The sequence below is a fragment of the Takifugu rubripes genome, chromosome 2, assembly GCF_901000725.2.
Source record: "Takifugu rubripes chromosome 2, fTakRub1.2, whole genome shotgun sequence".
Classification (NCBI taxonomy): domain Eukaryota; kingdom Metazoa; phylum Chordata; class Actinopteri; order Tetraodontiformes; family Tetraodontidae; genus Takifugu; species Takifugu rubripes.
In genome coordinates, this window is record NC_042286.1 from 4,857,377 (window position 1) to 4,872,050 (window position 14,674).

Consider the following 14,674-nt stretch of genomic DNA (forward strand, 5'->3'; position numbering starts at 1 on the left):
CAGCTAAGTTGTTGGTTACCTGAGCTGAAAGATGCAGCAGTCCTAGATTTCCCTTGATTTCCTTGAAGGCCTTGATGTTGTCCTCACCTCTGTTCCAGCCTCAATCAGGCATTCCTCCAAACTTAGTTGATCTTTGGCCACTTTTTTCTGTTTCATTACAATAAAAATAATTATCTCCACAATGGGATTTGTGATTTAGTTTCATAAATATCTGTTTTATAATGAATGGAAGCCAATTTCTTCTCCTAAAAATGACACAATATAGCAAGAATTTGTGATCTAATATACCAATTTCATGAGTTGGATCAAAATAGCTCATGTGTGACCTTAGTCACACAAAATTACACAGTTTTGATCCAATATTGTTGGAAGTATCTGAAAATCTTCAGAAAACGAAAGGAAAAAGCAGAGAAAAACAAGTCATTTTTGTATTTGCAATAAATAACTTTCATTGTTGCATGGAAGCAATATCAACAACTCAGCGAAAAACAGTGCAACCAGGAGCAAAACCCAACATGTTTGGAAGAAACCATTGAAAAAAAACAACATAGAAACAACAATATGATACAAGTTGATACCAAAATATACAGAAGAGAAAAGGAGCATCCAACTGCGAGAGAAGCCAGTCTTAACGAGTCCGGCACGCTGACTGGACGCTCGGGAACATCGAACACAGCACATGAGCAACATGGCACGTCTTCATCCAGACCAAAGGAACCAAAGAGTTACTGACGTTCAAAGCAACATTGGTGATCGGAGTGTATTAAAATAGTTTCTGCGTGGTTTTCAGCTTTGACTTGAACCTTCTGCTAGTTTTCTCTTAACACAACCTTTTGGAAAAAATGGTTTTACGCTTCATTCTGGAGACACTAAGGTTGTTATAAAATATTGTTGAGCCTTTGTTTTCGGCCACCTTGTGACTAAACACACAGGAAAGTGAAGGCTGGTCCCTCCAGCCGGCTCTGCTGTGCATAAATACCCAAAGATGACCCGGAAACAGGTGCGAGCCGTAGAAAAGTACCTTCGTTTTCCTCCGTTTTGCGATTACCAGACAGTCGTAGCTTATTAGCTGACCTCCTGCACGCGAACCGTGAGCAAACCCGGTGAACTTTGGCTCGTGCAGACTGAGAGGGTTCGAAAAGGCGGCGGCGGGACCCCGCGTCCACGCGTTTGCTACATCTCCTTGCTTTCAAATGAAGCCCTGGATTCCATACCTGGGGAGGAGATTACTGCGCGAGCTGAGGGTAATCTCCTTTCCAGCCGATCTCTATTCTCACCCCTGATGATATCCTGACGTATAGAAGGAGATGGGGCTGTACGGTTGATTTAAATGGGCGTAAATTGGTCTGAGCCGTTGTTCCCAGGTATAAAAGCCAAACCTGCATTTGCTTCACTTGAGTCACGACATGCAGATACGACACCGACGAGCCCATGCTACACGTTCACCAGACGGTCACATCGAGGTGCAGGCACGGACCCCACACACATACACACACACACACAATACAAGCAGACAGTACATTTTTCATTTTTGGCTGGGTTATGAAAGCAAAGCGGAGTGAGGTCATCTAAAAGTGGGTGTTTTTATATAAAACTGCGATGCAGTTGAATACTTTCGCGTGTAAGAGGGAGTGCTAAATTTCCAGGATGTGCTATATTTTTAGGAAGGACCTTGATCTTTCACCATGGTGGGGGATATTACAGACACCCCCCCCCCCCCCCCCCACACACACACACATACATATATACACACACACAGACCCCTGGCGTGATTCTTTGCTGATGTTTTCCTGTGCAGAACTTGGCAAACATTCCCATCATGCACTCCACCATCTATAGTGGCCCAATGAACTGTGGCTGAAGAGTGATTTCAGTCTAGATTAATTAAATTAGCGAGTTTAATAACGAAGGAATAAACTCGAATAGCGCCAAGTAGCATCTGGATGCTCCATCATCATTGGAATTTCTTGGCCCGGTCTTTGTTTTGGGCCTTTAACTCTGTGAAGCTTAGCTCTGAGGTGTGGATTAATTGGGGAGCAGCAGAGGGAGGGTGGTGGGTGGTGGGGAGGTTAGCGTGGCATCCTTGGATTTAGTGCATTAGACAAATAAGGCTTCCCTGAAAGGGACAGGTGCAGCAACAAGGGGCAAGAGGAGGACAACCAGGGTGGACTGCAGCAGGACTGTCCACACCCTCTGCTGTTTGGTTTATGTGCCATGCTTCACCAACGCATACATTCTTTGTTTTGACATAAACACTTGGCAGGATTAACTTTGTACGCCAACACCGAGCTCTACAGTTCTCCAGTTACCAGCATTTGAGACCCAAAATATCCTTTCAGGATGAAACAACAGCATCATTAATATGAAAATAGGAACAAGACGGGGCAATATGGAGCGTGAGTGAGGTGGGTTTGAGTCTGGGATGGAGCAGAAGCACAAAGAGGAGTCAACGCCCCATGGACCAATCAGGAGAGTCATGAGCTGAGATGGAACGTAATAGATCGCTGCTTCAGATGGAAACCAGTCCCTAGCCTGTCAGGGTGGCAGCTCTGTGCCCACATGGCCCGATGAGCGTCGACATCTAGGTGAGGTTTGAAACTGAAAGGAACAGGAAGTGGTGAAAGAGAGTAAAGCGATCGGACAAGAGAGCCACAATTTTAACGTAAAAATCAGTAGCGCATTTCAGTATAGAACCTATGTCCTTGGTGTAGCATAAAAGCTTCCACAGTGTCTTTATATATCTGCGCAATACTGAATTTAATGGTCCGGTGTGTGTGGTGTGTATAAACTGTATTCGCTGAATCATTTATAAAGCATATCTAAATGTGACGTAAATATCACTTTCTGGAAATAGACACTGGACCTCTGGAAAACGACCAAAAACATTAAATGTAAGTATCTTTTAACTCAAACATGATTTTGAAGAATAACACGATACTCGCAGAAATGAGAAAAACACATTTCCTGGACCAGGCGGTATAAGTCATCGCAGTAAACCCGCAGGTTTTCCACAACGATTCAACCTTTTCTGTCTTTTCTTCGTTTACGTTTAACGCGCCATCAGCGGCTAAGTTGCCACGGGATTGATTTTTTGGATTTCATGCTGGGGGCGGGGAGTGGGAAGAGACCACGCATGCACGGTTACGCAAGAATGCACCTCGTCAGTGCACGCACACACAGAATTGGCGTGAAGGTCTGATTGTTCGGACACCCTCGCACGAGAGAAGATACTTATGAAATTAAAGTAGAAACCAGAAATAAGAAACACAAACACGCACAGTAGATGAAGGCACTATTGCAAGCAAAGTCCACGAACTGCCTGTGAAAATATCAACATGGTCTCTTTCTTGACCCCAAAACCTTGGGCTAGAATTTAGGGTTGATTTTTGTATAAAACACTTCATATCTAAAGAATTTTGTTGATCTTTGAAAGAATCCCAGCACACATACAGGAAATGGGCTTGTCGCATTGTCACTTCCTGTCAAACTAGGAAACAGGAAGAAGAAGATGAAAAAGAAGAAGAAGAAGGTGCTGATTCATCCGTCGCTCACTCCACCTCTTCTCTTGTCCTCATTGAATCTTTCATAATTTCGTCTCTCTATGCTCTTTTTTTTGATCAGGCCATTGCGTAGAAGTCCAATAAGTGAACTGTGACATTTAACAGATTCCACGGGTGAGGAAGTCTCCAGCCCAAGGGTTGGACATGCAGCCAAGTACACACACATGCAGGCATGAATAAACACATACGCACGTATACAAACTCATCGGAGCGCTGCCCCCCCCCCCCCCATCCCCACGCAGCAGACAAGGCGGTACATTCAGAGAGATGCAGAGTCGGTCCCTTCAGAAATCCATTGGATCCTCCTCGGCGAGAGCGCGATTGGCGACAGTCCTGTCTCCGCCCCTCAGTGGCTCCCCGCCGCCTTTGGGTTTCGCGATGGGGGGCGTGGTCCCCCCCGACCCATCCTCCGCCCCACCCCAGGCGTCAGAGGTTGGCGGGTAGAAATCGTCGTCGAAGCCGCAGAAGCCTTCGTCCACGCCTTGGTCGTAGCGCTGGTAGGTGGAGGCGTGCACCTCGTTCTCTCTGGCCGTGATCTCCAGGGTGCTGTTCCACATGCCGTAGCCAAAGTAAATGAGCACGCCTGAGGAAACACACAGAGTCACCTGTACGAGTGAACAAGGGCGGATGCAGCTTAGATTTTTAACGCTAACTTGTGCTGGATCGTTGGATCGTTTCCACGAAACTGAAACACACTCGCAGGTGCCCAGTTCAATATCACTGAGGCAGGAATAGTAACAAGTGACTTCATCTGTGGTTTCTCTGCACCAACTGCAGGTAAAGCATCATTTACAACAGAGGGGGCGCTATAGAGGCAATTGCAAAGGCTTGCGACAGAAACCCCTCTGATCAGAGAGTCGGCTGAATTGTCTTGAGCTTGACCTATGACCTCACTATGCGACGAGTTGGGTGGAGAGTCCACTTACCCACGAGGCACCAGATTGAAAACCGTATCCAGGTGATGGCAGATAGTTTAAGCATGAGGTAGATGTTAACAAGCATGGCTGAAGCGGGCACAAAGGGCACACAGGGAGCCATGTAGGGCAGCCTTTTGGGGTTCTCTGGCTGCTGGAGGATGATAACGACGAGCAGGACAATGAAGATGATGAGCACGACCAGCAGCAGCAACGCCCACCAGTGACCCTGTGCAATGCTGCTTGATCCTGGACAGAGAAAAGTGACGTTAATCTGCGTTTCCCACAGAGTTCAGCTGGAATTTGTATGTGCGTTCTCACCAAAAATGATGAAGGAGCAGAAAGCAAAGAAGAGGATGAAGAGGAGCAGCACACACACAGTCACAGTTTTCCCTGTGGCTGGAGTTGGCCGGTCCATCTTTCCCGGCAGCCCCAGTCGGATCCTCAGGGTGTAGTAGCGTGGTCCGATAAGCTTCTTCAAACGCCGGGACATCCCGCCTTCGGACTCCTCGGCCTCAATGCCGGTGGTCATGTCGACGGTGCCGTAGTTTGGGTGGCTGGCAGCGTAGGCGGTTTTGTCCGGTTTGCCTATCAACATCTCATTGTCGCCCAAGGACGGCAGGTTTTTGGCTCCGCAGGTGTTGGTGGGTGGACCGCCGTATTCGTCGGCTTCACTGGTGGGCGAACAAGCATCCTTCTCGCACTCTGCCAGCACGCCTTCCTTCCTCTTGCCCTTGTTCTGCTCCTCCGAGAGGAAGTTGACAAAGCCGTGGATGTCCCCTTCAGGTTGGTATCGCAGCAGGAGGACACACAGGCTCACCTGCGGACGAAGGAAAGCTTTAGGTCTGGGAGATAACAGAAGCTTAAAATCTGATTTGTTAAGTGTTTGGCCTGATGGACAAAGGTAGAAACCCACCAGAGTATAGGCCAATAGGGTTCCAATAGACATCATCTCTATGAGGTCTCTGAGGCTGACCAGGAGAGCAAGAAGGCCCGCAAGGAATCCTGAAACCACACAGGCCACAGCAGGGGTCTCAGTGTAGGACGACACGTTGGCCAGGAACCTGGAAACACGTGAAAATTAATTAGGCTGGTTGTATTTTGATTGAAAGAAAAAAAAAAGTTACAAAAAACAGGACTGACTTAAACAGCAGGCCATCTCCCGCCATGGCATAGATGACTCTGGGCATGGGGAACAGAGAGCCCAGGAGCGACACGGTGAGCCCAGCGATGGAGCCCACCGCTACGGTGTACTTGGCAAACATGCAGCCGTGCACGGCAAACATCTCCATGAGTGGCGCATCGGCATCGATCTCGGTGGAGGGAACCATCAAGGTCAAGATCACCGAAACCTAGGCAAAGAGGGTGGAGGTCTAAATAAAATCATTCCACCTTGCATTTTATTAAAAAGGAAATAAATAAAACTGTAAAATTCTGAACCGGAAGTGACATTTTGACCACACCCCCACCTGCAGGTCAGGATCACACTGTAGTGAAGCTTTTATCAACCTCTGCAGCATTAGTCTGACAGCTCTGTGTGTGTGTGTGTGTGTGTGTGTGTGTAGGGGGGTGTGTGTGTAGGGGGGTGTGATCCATCCAGCAGAGCCATCTGTCACGATGAGGGATTTGCCTCAGCAAATTGCAGAAAGTGAGAGGAATAATAAAAGATCAACCTTCACAGAGCGCGTCCCCTACCAGCCTTCAGCGTCCTTTGACCCATTTGTCCAACTAGGTGGACAACCTTTGCCAACCATTTATGACCACACTCCAAAACGGCTTCCTACAGCATCTGCTTGTCTAGTGTCAGTGACTCAAAAACAGGACATGGCTGTACTGTAGCTAGCCTGGGTTTTGATGTAATCTTTGGCTCCGGGATAATGCTAAAATTCCCATTCTGACAGGCCATAGCTACACGGTTGCCATGGCAACAACCACACAGCAGAAACAAGTCAAACTCAGGCTTAATGGGTATTAATATCAGCTGTGGGTCCAGCCGATTAAACTTTGGGAGAAGGTGCTGTTTCATTCATATTCCAGACATGTTGAGGATTAAATCCTGCTAACAAGCTAATCTGAAGGTAAAAGACTCACAGACACATAGGCAGTGAGGCAGGTGATGAGAGATGCGGTGATGGCGTAGGGGATGGAGGTGTTGGGACTCTTGGCTTCCTCTCCTGTTGTCGCAATGATGTCAAATCCAATAAAAGCGTAAAAACAGGTAGCTGCTCCCTGCATCACCTGGAGCGATCAAGAGGACAAATATGGTGTTGAAGTACCCCCCCATTCATTTTTTATTACTTTTACAGCACCACGTTGAGACAGACATACCCCCGACCATCCGAAGGGCAGGAACCTCCCCTCGTCCCAGTTCTCCACGTTCACGAAGAACAGCCCCGCGATCATCATGAACACCCACACCATGAGGTTGATGACGTTCAGCACGTTGTTGAAGCCCACGGAGTTCTTCACTCCCAGAGCCACGATCACCGTCACCAGCAACGAAATCAGCAGAGCCAGCAGGTCCGGGTACGACTGCTCCCCTTTACCTGGATGACAGGGTTCTGGTTATTTTGCCTGTAGGTACACACGTGCTGGTCTTGATTAGTATCTCATCTTGTGCTGGAAATGGACCAGTTGGGCTTCAAAATAGTTGCATCAGGTAACTTTAAAGCACATTTCAACTCAAATGATAATGTTAAAAATGCTGCATTTCCATTAAAAATGGATGCCTTCAAATCAATAGAAAGGTGGAGGCTTTAGAAAACATATTTCCCTAAAAACTAAGTATGCATAGTCACTGTGCCTCTCCCAGGATCAGGTCTATATGCTGCAACCCCCAGGATCACATTGTGCACTCAAAAGCGAAAAAAAGAAACTTATTCTGGGAGATATTCCAACCCGTGTCTGAACCTGCTGGGTTTTTTTCTCTCTCCGGGTTGGAAAGGAAACAATAACTTTCCGTGATGTTGTGGAACAGCTGCTCATGTTGCTTATCATGTGACCGCAAGGCCTTTGTCAGTGTTGGACAGGAAGCGCCTGTCAGGGCGATGTCACCCAGATAGACCGGGCTGGCACACACCTCGGCGATAACGTTTCATCAGATTAGCTCTCGTCACCGCGATCTGGAAATTTGTGCATTACGAATTATAACAGCAGCGATAACTTTCCAAAAATATTGGATTTCCAAAATATGCAATATAAATTCTGACTGGAAGAATCTGATAAGACTTTGATTTCACAGGCGGTGTTTTTTTTGGTCGTGGCACTGTTATGGAAACGCACAATCCCAGGAGCTGGCGTGGTAAACGTTCTGGCGGCGGTCGCTCACCCAAGCCGTTGAGGGTCCCTATGTGAGAGGTCATGAAGTGGCTGATGCTGCGGTTAGCCAACGAGTCCGCCATGCTGCTGAGAGCCGACGCCCCCGCCGCGGTCCCGATCAGATACTCCAGAATCAGGTTCCACCCGATGAAGAACGCCACAAACTCTCCCACCGTTACGTAGCTATACGTGTAAGCCGATCCCGTGGTCTTGGGCACCCGCACCCCGAACTCTGCGTAACACACCCCTGCGGAACAGGTGGGTTATTAGTCGAGTGAAAGAACTTTAGACCAATGACAGAAGGAGAAAGGAGGCAGGTCCACCCACCTGACAGTATGGAGGCCACGGCAGCAATAATGAAGGAAACTATGACGCCCGGGCCTGCCATCTCCTTGGCAACAAGCCCCGACACCACGTACATCCCCGTCCCGACACAGCTGCCCACGCCCAGCGACACCAGGTCCACCGTCGACAACACCCGGGCCAGCCTGGTCCCGTGCGAGCTGGTCCCCGACATGGACGAGTCCAGCATGGATTCCACGGGTTTGGTCCTCAGGATACGGGACGTAAACGTTCTCCATGCCGAGCCCCACTGCACCCTGCGGGGGTCAAGCTTCCCGGCGAGGCCACTCATACTGAGGGCTAAAGGTCAAGTGACAGGGTCAAAGGGCAAAAATGAAAAGTTTGCTTTGTGATGTTTTCTGTGTGTGTGTGTTTTTTTAACAGTTTTATAAACTATTCTTTATATGATGGAGTCTTCCAAGGCTTTGTTTTTGTCCCCAACTTTCATGTCCTGGATTACTTCAGTGGCACCTCAAGTTGTCTCCACATGGCTATAGATAATCTGTAAAGATAAAGAGGAAACTCAATTGTTTTATAAAATTTACCTCTGCTATTGTCTTTCAAAACATGATGCCAATTTTCAACTATATCCTCTAAACACAAAAAAGTCAACGATGGAGCTTCATTCCACATGTGTCGTCAGATGAAGTCTACCCGAAAGAGGAAGTAGCTAATTAGCAACCATCCCTCCGTAGCACCGTTGCTATAGTAGCCAAGTTCACCCTTTTCTATGGCTTAAAACCCTTCCACCCAAACCACATCCAACAGCTCGACCTGTATCTCCTCTGACATCTCATGACCGCCGGCACCATAAAAGAGCCTGAAAAAGAGAACTGACCGTTTGCGTTTCTCCTCTCAGCCAAAGTGAGCGAACATATCATTCACCCACTCTCAGTGAGTGCTGTAATTATTAAACGCACTCCCAAAACAGTGTGCCGCTCTGCCTCTCAGCTATAGCGCGAGCCACTCAAACAAATGGCGGCCGCAATTACCCAGCTGTTTAACTGGGGTCCAGACCTCCACTATAGTGTCGCTGTATTTAGGGGGAACATGAACGTGCAGAGAGAGAAAAAGACTCATTTATGAGAGCGATACAGGCAGGGAGGGAGGATGAAGGGACGTTCGTACCCAGGTGGAAATGGATGGACGGATGGACGGATATGCAAAGAGAACATAAAAGTAATTAAAAATCAAAGAAAAAGATGTGAGACGGCATTAAAAAGTCAACAAATCTGTGTGTGTGTGTGTGTGTGTGTGTCTTCTTGTACAAGCTACATAGTGAGGACCAAATTTCTCTGGTATCTAGGGACATTAGTAAGATGTGAGGGTATTTTTGGCTGGCAAATACAACAGAGGGCTGTTTGGAGGCTAAGACTTGGGTTTTTTGGTAGTTAAGATTAAATTAAGACAGGGATTAGCGTAGGGTAAAATGAGTCCTCACTGAGATAGAAGCACAACTGTGTGCATGTGTGAGTGGGAGAGAGAATCAAAGAACTTTCCTGTGAACCTGATGTGCGTATCAAGCTCCAGCCAATAAAACTATAAACCCTTTAAGAAGGATATTTTAATCAACTACTACACACTGATGGCTGCAGTTCTGTCTTTGTGGGGACTATCACAGACAAAACCGGTCTCACAGCCTGCTAGCCCCAGCTAACCATAAATTAAATGTTCTGTCTCAGTCACCACCTCCTGCCTTCACCCGAGTGTTTGTCAGCAGACGGATAAAACTGAGCTGCGTGGAGGACCACTCGAAGCAAGCAGGTTACAGCGTGCTGTCTTTACACAGGCGTCGATGTGGGGACAGAACGCCAGCCAACCGTTAGCAAAACAGCAGCAAAAGCCGCTGGAGTCTTGTCTGTCGATACTGACCGTCTGGTAAAGGTTCACGTTGCAGAGAGGCCGTATCGACCAGCCCGTAAACACGCGGATAAATTCCATTCACGATCGGACAAGAGAAATAACATTGCTTGTGAAATTGAGGTTCACTGTCTCTCCCCTTCTGCTGTCTTAAGCTAAAAATGGGTCCAGTAAGGCTTAAAGGAGAACCGGATCAATGTTCTGGGTGGAAGATTTAGCTCTTTTTCTGCTAATAATACCACCTGTAGCTTTATCAGAGACAATAAACAAACAAACCTGCAAAATCCTGAATGCTAACAGAGAGGCTAGCATTAAGTTATTCATCACAGAGTGGTTGTGAGTTGGAGAAAAGACAAAAAAGGCCATGTCATTCGGAGGCAGGAAGTCCCACGGTGTGTGACAACAAAACAGCATGAGGACCAAGCGATCCACGCTGCTGAACTAAAGAAAGCTGTGAGCCAATAAGGCGCTTTGAGAAACTGCTGTCATTTCACCAAGGGCGAGCGATACGGCGGCCACCTTGTCATGCACAGTCATATCGACATTAGCGTGCTGAGCAAACAGTTAACAATTGAGAGCTACTTTCTATATAATTACTGCCACCCCTCCCTGGCGACGCTGCGTTAGCGTTTCCCCTGCAGCTAAAGCGGTTGACAAGCATCCATCCTTGTGTTTAATCAGGCGGGAATAATCCCGTCTCGGCAGCTGCCCCTGCCTCTGTCTGATTACCAGCTGAATGAGTTGACTGAGCTCTCGCTGCCTTTACAGGAAGAACCGCCTTAATAAAGCTAAGAGCCCTCCTGAACAAGACCTGGCAACCAAACCTGGCACGCGACCCTGACGTCCCAGGACCGGCGCGCAGATGAGGAAGCGGCTCACGCGTCAGTGGGAAAAGGCGATCCTTCTAAAGAGCTGTCACCTTTCCTGTCAGTCACATCATCATCCGTCGCGTTAACCGTGTATGAAGGGTGGGAGGAAAGGTCAAAGGTCAAAGGGCGCATGCGTATGACAGCAGGTTTATCCCGAGGATTTGTTTGAAAGCGTCCATATGATGAAAAAGCAGGAGTTTTAGCAATTTAGCAGGCAAGAGAGGAACCTTTGTGTTTACTTACGCTAGAAAACTCCCATGATCCTTTGAGATCCATACGTGGTCTGATCAAACCTAGCAACCTTCAAAAGTCAATTAAATTTGCTTCTGCGATATCAGTTGCGATAAACTGTATCCCAGTGAGTCAATGTGAGGTTTGATCCCCATGGTAACCAGTATTCACACTGGAAGCTCAAAAAACAGTCAAGTAGAAGCTGGCAGAGCGTTTCAGGAAGCTGTAAAACAGCCTGCAAGATAACAGGGCAGATAAATTCCTCACTCCTCATCCAGCCCTCCTCATCCTCATCCATCTTCCCTAACGCAGCACGGTGGGAGCCTGGAGCCTGACATATGCTCAGCCAGCCTCCAGACAGCCAAATAAAGAAAAAAAACAACAGCACCGCCCCTCCCCCCATGGCTCCTTGGCTCACCGGCCATAATAGGAAAGCTCCCATAAATTGAAGTCCAATTCCGAGCATTCAGTGGTATAATCTGATCCACGGGGTCTTAAATCCTGCCCTGGCTCATTGATTATAATGTACTGCTGACTAACTCTGACGAGGAACCGTTTCCATCGCCACCATCGAATGGCGGTGACGTTCAGAGGAAATGGTGAAAGGAAGCACCGGCTAAAAGACATTTTCCTCCCGCAACATCGTCACTATCGATCCAATCTGCTAATGCTCATCTCTTGGAAGGCGTGTCTTTAACTAGTGAGACAGATTTATTTATAGTATCGCCTTTATAACCATCTTTATTTTTACCGTGGTTAATGGGGGCACATTTTGAGAAAGTACATGAGAGTAGCATCAAGTCACATGACCTTTGTTCCCTTCTCTTTTACTATGGCAACGTGAGAGTACACCTGACCTTCAGCGTCTTCACACCAATTTTATGGCAGTCGCGACTCTAACAATTAGCACAGCGCACTTAGCACAACGTTATGGCCAGAGAAGCTAACACATGACACTATGAGCAATGCACGCGTGTGTGTTGACAGTTAGCTTAGCTGCTCTGGAGTATGTTACTAGCCCCCTGGCTGGCAGAATTTAGTTGTTTTTATATCAATAGTTTCTTTGATGGGTTTGATCTTGTTTTCCAAGCATTCATAGTAATATCAGGAATTAAAAAAGCACAAATGTATCTTAAATGCAGGAAAGTCAACATGATGAGGATCCGATTACATTTAAAGCCCTCATCCTTCCACACAATAGCCCCGGGCCGCATCTCTTTGTCCTGTCTTTACTGCCTGTTGTTCCAATAAGCCGAGCCGTGCGCGTTGGTGCGTCGCCCGCTGACAGAGATGAATAGAGACGACGAGTGTGTGCGTGCGACTTGGAGGTCCTGATTCTATTAGCCTTTCTGCACAGACAGGTCCGCTGACGTCAGTGTCGAGCAGTGTCTGATGGGGGGGGGGGGGTCATCCATTCATTAATAGAAAGGCCACAATGTCGCTTGAAAACTGTTGCTAAACGTTTACCTGCACTCACTCACAAGCTTCCATCTAGAGCCAACGATGAATTGATGAATCATTAATGTCGCACTTGAGGGGCAGATTTAATTACATTCAGATCGGCGTTTCATCAGCCACGCATATCCGTGTTCCGATCCGATTCCCTGAGAATCATATGTAAAGCAAATTGACATGCGAAAAAAGTCATTCAATGCTGGAGCTAATGGAGTATGGATTGATCGAAGCAGATCTTGAATCCATTCATCCATATATCTACTCATCCGTGACACGTAAACACCCACGTTGGGAAAAGTCTGGGATCGAACCGGCTCCAAATTGATTCAATCATTGGTAAAGAGGGATGAGCTGTTTTAGCTAATAACCCCCAAAATGCAGTGATGTTACGACTCAAACTGGTATCAGTGACACGTTCTAGGCCTCTGATGAGTTTATGAGTTCCTCAGGTGCTGCACAAACATGTGACCTGTGCTTCTCACCAAGCTTCAGCACACTCGATGCTTCTTTTGCAAACAAGATGCCGCAATGATTGTTCCATCTTCCTGCTGATGACACCTTTATTTTTGAATCTAGGTCCAATTCTGCATCTTTGCATGTACTTTTTTTTTAACCCATCTGTGCATCTTCTGTCAGCTTCCTGATCTGACATTATTCCAGACGGTTAGCACCGGAAGACCACACTGATGTTTCACCTGGCTCACCGGCAGACAAATCTACCGTATCTCCATCACCCTCTGTCAACAACCAATCAGAAAACTGTCACTTTAGCGTCAAAACTTCAATAGGGATGGGGACGATTACATAATCGTGTCCGTGTTGGTACACTTTTGTTTCAGAAATGAACAGATTAAAGGAAAAAAGTCAGACACCTGTTAAAAGATGCACCTGTTAGCGCAACGTTTCCAAGCACCGGCGCGCTATCATCAAGGCTTAATAAACGTGGGCAAAAGTCAACTGAGGGGGCAAAGAGGAGGAGGCTGTGGTAAAGAGAGAGACAGAGAGAGAGAGAGGGAGGGAGAGAGAGACAGAGACAGAGAGAGGGAGAGAGAGAGGGAGAGAGAGAGAGAGGGAGGGAGAGAGAGAGAGAGAGGGATATCTCGCCATGTCATTAGGGATTAACCCAGATCTCCAGCTTGAGGCTTTCAGCCACTGAGTGTCCACAGACCACAAAAAAAATGTAATGGTGCTTTATATCAAATGATTACTAAAATACATGCAAAATATTACCAAGGAAACAGGAAAAAGGGTTATAAATATTACATAGTTATCAGTGTTTAAATCAGCTGACACCCAGTGGATGAAGTAGTAAGAAACAGATAGATAGATAGATAGATAGATAGATAGATAGATAGATAGATAGATAGATAGATAGATAGATAGATAGATAGATAGATAGATAGATAGATAGATAGATAGATAGACAGACTGCCTAAGCTCCACTTTCGGATGCTCTCACCTGCAGCCTGCACTCTTTCAGCCGCCTCTGTCTCCTCCTGCACTCCCGTCCACCCTAAAACCGCCCCCCCCCCCCCCCCCCCCCCCCCCCCCCCGCTGCTGATGCAGCTCCCGTCGGACACACACCCCGAACTCTCTGCTCCCGTCTGTCAGGGACGTTTCCTTCCTTTAATTCCCTTTCTTCGGACTTATCACCGAGGGCCACCGGTGCGCTATGCGCCTTCGCTTATATGGAGAATATAATGAGGAAGAAGAGAAAAGGGGGAGGAGAGAGATGCAGGCACCGAGGGAGACGGGAGGCGAGGAGAGACGCAGCGCGATGGCGAGGAGGAAAACGGGGGAAAGCGGAGGAAAAATCACTCACGGTGCCGCGGCGGGATCAGAGGAGACCCTCGTCGGATGCTGCAGTCGGTCAGCATCAGCAGCATCTCAGGACTGCGCGGTGCAGCAGCCCGAGGGAGGGAGGGAGGGAGGGGGGGGGGGGGGAGGAGCTGGGAGGGGAGGCTGGTGATGTAAAGAGGTTTGAATTATTCAGGCGCCCGCTGCACCACATGTGACCGCGTGTTATTTATCTGGTTTGAGCGGGCGTCGATCCCGGACCGTCCGGGACCGTCATCACGACCCCCCCTTCCCCAGCCCACCTCCCCCCTCCCGGAACCTGTGTCAG

At 47.8% G+C, this 14,674-nt stretch overlaps 1 protein-coding gene across 2 annotated transcripts; it reads right to left on the reverse strand.

The window, feature by feature from the left end:
- Positions 1 to 414: 414 nt before the first annotated feature.
- Positions 415 to 14,462, reverse strand: slc7a14a (solute carrier family 7 member 14a). Of its 2 annotated transcripts, none has more exons than XM_029832909.1 (10): positions 14,372 to 14,462; positions 8,120 to 8,636; positions 7,803 to 8,039; positions 6,803 to 7,020; positions 6,566 to 6,712; positions 5,618 to 5,826; positions 5,391 to 5,538; positions 4,796 to 5,294; positions 4,487 to 4,723; positions 415 to 4,143 (listed from the first exon to the last, which is right to left on the reverse strand). In XM_029832909.1, exons 2-10 carry the CDS (start codon positions 8,424 to 8,426, stop codon positions 3,845 to 3,847), a joined length of 2,301 nt encoding a protein of 766 aa, XP_029688769.1. In that variant the 5' UTR covers positions 8,427 to 8,636; positions 14,372 to 14,462; the 3' UTR covers positions 415 to 3,844. The 2 variants fall into 2 exon arrangements, with proteins under 2 accessions (XP_029688769.1, XP_003962448.1); XM_003962399.2 differs by lacking the exon at positions 14,372 to 14,462 and adding an exon at positions 14,009 to 14,065.
- Positions 14,463 to 14,674: the final 212 nt, after the last annotated feature.

What these genes read in the sequence shown, in the direction of transcription:
- slc7a14a (XM_029832909.1), bottom strand. Translation starts at nt 8,426, where the DNA reads ATGAGTGGCCTCGCCGGGAAGCTTGACCCCCGCAGGGTGCAGTGGGGC. An exon ending in CGTGGCCTCCATACTGTCAG is followed by an intron (nt 8,040 to 8,119) that starts GTGGGTGGACCT and finishes CCTGTTCCGCAG; the next exon opens with GGGTGTGTTACGCAGAGTTC. An exon ending in AGGGACCCTCAACGGCTTGG is followed by an intron (nt 7,021 to 7,802) that starts GTGAGCGACCGC and finishes CCTGTCATCCAG; the next exon opens with GTAAAGGGGAGCAGTCGTAC.